Source organism: Triticum urartu, chromosome 6, assembly GCF_003073215.2.
Source record: "Triticum urartu cultivar G1812 chromosome 6, Tu2.1, whole genome shotgun sequence".
In the NCBI taxonomy this organism is placed as follows: Eukaryota; Viridiplantae; Streptophyta; class Magnoliopsida; order Poales; family Poaceae; genus Triticum; species Triticum urartu.
The window spans coordinates 17,868,939-17,875,000 of record NC_053027.1 but is presented as its reverse complement, the minus strand read 5'-3'; the positions used below and the strand labels follow the sequence as shown (position 1 = coordinate 17,875,000).

Sequence of the window (6,062 nt, the reverse complement as noted above, 5' to 3'; positions counted from 1 at the left end):
TGGGGTTGATATGTTTTTATATGCCGGTTATTGTCGATTGATTTGAAAAAACTGTTGACCCGGTCAAAATGTGGTCTAAATCCAAAATTGAATACCTCAATCAAATGGGAGAGTTTCAAAATTAGGGAGTGTAGAGAATTAAAAATAATAGAATGAGAGAGCTCATTAAGAAATTGTTGACCTGGTCAAATCAAGTGGCCCAATTTAAATTGAAAATCTCAATTGATTAGGAAGCCTCTAAACTTAGGGAGCATAGTGTATTAGATAGATGTGCAATACCTAGGGCACATCTAGATGTGCTTTAGCAAAACTATATAAATCTTTCTTATAGGCACCTGAGATATTTGGATATGACATATATAGATATATTAGAGGGTGACACGTGCTTTGCCGTGCCTTAGGGCATGGCCAATGCATGGCCTCATGGTGATGCTCCATGTGCCACGTAGGATCGGATGCTAGGAAAAATAGGTTCCGATAAGGAAACGGGATTCTCTGCAAGAGGCAGGTGCTTGGGGAGAAAAGTGTGGTCGATGTAAAAAGCTGAAAAAGTTGAAGTGGAGAGTAGAAATGCATATATATATATATATATATATATATATATATATATTAAAGTTTATACTTTCTATTTCTTGATGAGGCTCACTAGTAGTAGCTTGCATTGGGGAGAAAAAAAATCAATGTAGTTGCCTCAAGCTACTTTTTTCATGGGGCATCTATATCTATATGCCACCATTGTACATGCCCTTATTTCCGCTAGTCGTCACTACTGTAAAAATCACAGTTACAGAGTTCTTTTGTCTTTGCCGAGTACGAGAACACGGGATCAAAATAAGATTCTAACTAAATGTGCCTTGCCAAATGCTCAATTGAAATATTGAATTTAATTTGTAGTAATGAATAGTACTTTTCGTAGTTCGAATATCACTATTTGATTGTTCTAATTTTAGTGACAATCCAAGCCTAAATGTATGTTCTTGTTGAATGGATCAAACATGGCCCATTCTGACCATCCTTAAAGTATAGTTGTTCTACACTGGTTAGCTGCCTGTTAAATAGTAATATGTAGTAGAATTGGAGATTGTATGTCTCCCTACCCAGGAACCATGTCCATCCATGCATTTGGTTATTCCTCCGCTAAAAATGTAAGCTAATTTCTGTTTGCGGGCATTAACACCGCAAAAGGCTGTCAAATTAGCATGAAGTTTCTTTTGTTTTGCTCTGATGCACTTCTAATAGACAACCGAATTATATTATCTTAAATTATTATGAGTTTTTTTTTATGTTGGCGACGCATTCTAATTACGCAAATATGGAGACACTCTACAATATGCTACTCCCCCATTGGAGAATACAAGGTGTATTGATTTCCGTGCAAGTCAACCGTTTGTTTGAATGTTTGACCAAGATCATAGAGTAAAATAAAAATATCTGCAATACCTAATAAATAAAATATAAAACTACTTTTTGTGATACCAAATGATATAAATTTTGCATTGTGGATATTGATATATTTTTCTAAAAACTCAGTCAAACATGCACTCGTTTGATTTTTGAAAAAACAAATACATCTTTATATAGAAGAACGGAGGGAGTAGTTTTTACTTTCAATATCATTCCACCAAAGATTCAAACAAACATATATTTATATTATTTTCATGGTTTAATTATATCATGCTTCATAAATCCTTCTCCAATACAATGCTACAAAGTACCGCCGCAAAGCGCCGGGTGTCATCTAGTATCTCTAACAATTACAACCAGATTCACCATGTAGCTAGAAATTTTCTAGTGATGACCTTGGCTATGGGTCGGTCCACTACTTCAGCATTTTGTAATTAATCCAGGGTATACGCAGAAGAGCACTTTTAAGATGGCACCTCTTACCTCCTAGCTAGTAGGGAAGAGAAATACTTAATCTGAATTATCGACTCATTAAGGGTGCATTTGACCACGCATAATATTCTAAAACTTCTTGTCAAAAAAGAAATGTTAAATGATTTTTTAACCTCACTTTTCACTATGTTTAAAGGAAATTCATGAATTAGTTTATTTTCTTGAATATATCTGGCATGCATGGCTTCCATATATAATAGTCGTGTTTTATTACTGGATACTGTTGTTTTACCAAATATTCATGGGTGGCTTACAAAAATAATAGGCATCCCTTATTAGTGGATACGTTTCTCATTATGTTGAAAGAAAATTCATGATTTTTTTTATTTCGCTTCCATATATAACAGGCACGCATGGCTGCCATATACAATAGTCATGCCTTATTATTAGATAACACTTTTGCCAAATATTCATGGGTGGCTTACATATATAACATGCATGCCTTATTAGTGGATAGCATTTTTCACTATCTTCAAAGGAAACTCATGAAATTGTTTTATTTTACTTCCATATATGGCAGGCACGCATGGCTTCCATATATAATAGTCATGCCTTATTTACTTGATAACATTCCTAATAAATATTCATGGGTGGCTTACAGATATAATAGGCATGCCTTATTAGTGGATAAAATATTTCCTTTATCTATTCAATCATAATTTTCCAAGAGATATGTACCATGTTTCAATCACCCGCAAAAAAAAAAAGCACCATGTTTCAATGACAGAATAATTTATTTCCTTATTTGTGAAATAAAGCGAAAAGTCCATATTAACCCTAAAAAAATTGTTCTCCATATCTTTACCTTCCAAGAGGTAATATACTTGCCATCAGATGGCGCGAAATGGATTTATCATAGGCAGAAACTGCGCGTGCGCCAACAGGATTCTGCTATATAAGGAGGACTAAATCTACCAACAACACCCACGCTACCCCCAAGAGCTGCCTAGGGCTTACAATGGCAAGGGCAATTGCAACGATACTACTCATGGCTATCGTGCTTGTTGCCGCGATGCAAGCGGTGAGCTCCGTGGACATCACGGACACGGACTTGGCGTCGGAGAAGTCCCTGTGGGCACTGTACGATCGCTGGTGCGAGCATCACAGTGTCGCACGCGGCCTCGGCGAAAAGGCCCGGCGCTTCAGCGTGTTTAAGGAGAACGCTCGCATGGTCCACAAATTCAACCATGGTGGCGCTCCCTACAAGCTGAGCCTCAACCTCTTTGGTGACATGACCGATGAAGAGGTCGACGACGGGTACGGTCGCTGCTCCAGCCCCTTGCCAAACAGTGCGAAGCAGAGCCAAGACCGGGTCACACACGGCGTCCTTGCCGCGCGTGACAACTACCCAATATACGTGGACTGGCGCATGACAGGGTACGACCAACGCCCGTCGGCGGTGACAAACGTGAAGATGCAGAGAGGGTGCGGGGCTTGTTGGGCCTTCGCGGCGACAGCCGCAGTGGAAGGCATCAATTCCATCAGGACGAGGAAGCTGGTGTCGTTGTCTGCGCAGCAGCTCATAGACTGCGACAAAGAAAGTGGCGGTTGTAAAGGCGGCAACCCGGTATTGGCCTTCAAGTACATGATCGACCACGGAGGAATCTCGACGGAGGCCGACTACCCGTACTTTGCCGATGACCACGGCTACTGCTTGGTGCCAAAACGAAAGGACCCTATCGTCACCATCGACGGCTTCAAAGAGGTGCCGCCAAAAGACGAGGTTGCGCTGCTGCAGGCGGTGGCGGCCCAGCCCGTCGTTGTGGGGATTGACACGAAGACATTCCGGCGCTATGGAGGAGGCGTCTTTGTTGGTCCCTGTGGGACGAATCAGACCCACTCAATGACGGTGGTGGGTTACGGCACCACAGATGAGACTGACCCCATAGATTATTGGATCATAAAGAACTCGTGGGGGCCAAAATGGGGTGAAGACGGCTACATCCGCATGGCGCGAGGCGTGAACGGTGGCACCGAGGGCTTATGCGGCATCCTGATGGGAGGAGCGTCGTACCCAGTGAAAAATTAAGAAAGACGGGAATGATATCATGAAAATAATGTTGGCAGTCTAAATGAAAAGCAAACTGTTGCGCATGTGTGTAACCATGTGATTAACATTCAGCGCACGCCTAGACTTATTATTGTTTTTTCTCCATTTTTATTTTAGGGGTGCGTCTTTTCTATTTGATCGTCACCGCACGCTCCGCCAGCCCAACGTGCCGCTGTTCCAAAACCTACTATTAACTGAGCCTTAATTCTCGCCCCAATTTTATTTCTGCTTCTCACCGTGCGATTCGTCTCCTTCCGTTCCTTTCCTCCCAGATCACCTCAACGGCATGCCTCCCCAGCGGCTCGCACTCCGGCTCCATCAGTGGCAGGGGCGCCTGCTCACCATGCTGCTCCCCAGACCAAAAAAGCAGGCAGAAAACTTAATCCAAAGTTCCAAATTCGTGCAGGCCTGGCGTATGTCAGCGTTCGTTTACCTGGCGAATTGTTTCTCCCTCTTCCTACTTGGTTTCACTCTGCGTCCTGTGTCAGATCTTCTGTTTCAGTATGCTGCACTCCCCGTCTTGCTATTGATTACTTACTGATTTGGGCAAATAATTAGGGTTAACTGGTGATGATGCATTTGGAAAGACAGATGCTACCCGATGCCACCGTTCCAATCAAAAGCTCACATATCCGACTCTTGTTTCTCCTTATTCCCAAATTATTTAAAGGTGTAAGATTCAATACGTGAGGTACAAATTATTCCTTGGTGGTAAGATTCAAATGCATGTGGTTCTTTTGTACGCACATTTCATTGGGACCGAAAGGCCCTGGTGAGTTTAAGATAAGATGTCCCTACTAGCCTACTCTCATATCACAATTTATTATTTCTTCCACCGCAGGTTTGTCATATGACAGTATTGATGCAGTCTCTCAACATTGCCATGTTACCAAAGGTACTAACATGTCTGTTCTCAACCTATTTGGTGTTGGACCCATGGTTTGTGTTTACTAGATGATGCCCCGCACATTGCGCCGGGATTTGGTATGAAATAAAATATGCATATATGCCTCACTTGTCATTCATAGAACACTCGAGTGTTCTCTATGAGCGGCATGCATGCGTTAAATTTATTTTCTCTTAATCAAAACACTCATAGACTGACAGTTACTACATGCATTTGCATGCATGCACCAGTTACTACATGTGGTTGACGCAGCAGCTCTCAGTGTGTAGATCGGACGCATATTATTGAATGATCTACTATATCCAATGGCTAAATTAATTTGAGTGATGTGGCTTAAGGAGAAGCGAGAAAATTCCTAGTAGTGGGGCTAGCTATTTAGATATAAAAGATTAGATATTGTGCTCTTAATGATGGACGTGTCGTACAACGGAAGTAATATGTCATCCCGTGAGTAGGAAACCAAAGGAATTTGTTAAGTTCTCTTCAGAAAATGAAGCAACAATAGCATTTGAGAAGATAAACGATGAGGTAAAATATGCCTCATAGCATCCGTGCATTTGAGAAGATAAACAATAGCATTTGTGATTCTTTTCCTTATGCAGTAATGATAACATAATTTTTACACATACTCCCTCCATTTCACAATGTAGTGTGCCCGCGCTTTGCGAGCTTGAAATTTGACTATAAATTTAACCAACGAGACTGACTGGGGCAGAAACAAAAATTATACGACCGAATTATATCAAAAATATGAATTCAGTGCTATAATTTTTGCTCTCGCCATAGTCCGTCTCGTCTGTTAAATTTACGGTCAAATTTGAATCCGGGAAATGCGGGCGCACTACATTATGGAATGGAGAGAGTATAATGTTTGCAGCTGCTTCATGGAAGAAACCCCTAACAGTCCTAACCATAGGGCATGATCATTTGGGGCAATTTGGTCCATAGGATGTGAAGGTAATAGCTAGATTAATTTTTCATGAATCAGAAACCCCCAAAAACAAATAAAATAAATACCTGAATAAACAAGACACTAAAATCTTTCAGCAAAAAAAATTGATGGCTCAACTAAGGTGGTGTTTGGTTCTCTAGTCCTAGGACTTTTTCTAGTCCCAACTAAAAGGTCCCTGGTCCCTAAAAAGTCTCTTCCTGTTTGTTCTCAGAGACTAAAAAGTTCCTAGTTCCTTACTAGAGGTTATTAAATGACCA

The 6,062-nt window shown here is 41.1% G+C and overlaps 1 protein-coding gene across 1 annotated transcript; it reads left to right on the top strand.

Annotated features, from left to right (window-relative positions):
* The first annotated feature begins 2,854 nt into the window (after nucleotides 1–2,854).
* LOC125513414 (ervatamin-C-like) lies at nucleotides 2,855–3,925 on the top strand. Its single transcript, XM_048678536.1, has one exon. It carries the CDS (start codon nucleotides 2,855–2,857, stop codon nucleotides 3,923–3,925), a length of 1,071 nt encoding a protein of 356 aa, XP_048534493.1.
* The last annotated feature ends 2,137 nt before the right edge of the window (nucleotides 3,926–6,062 follow it).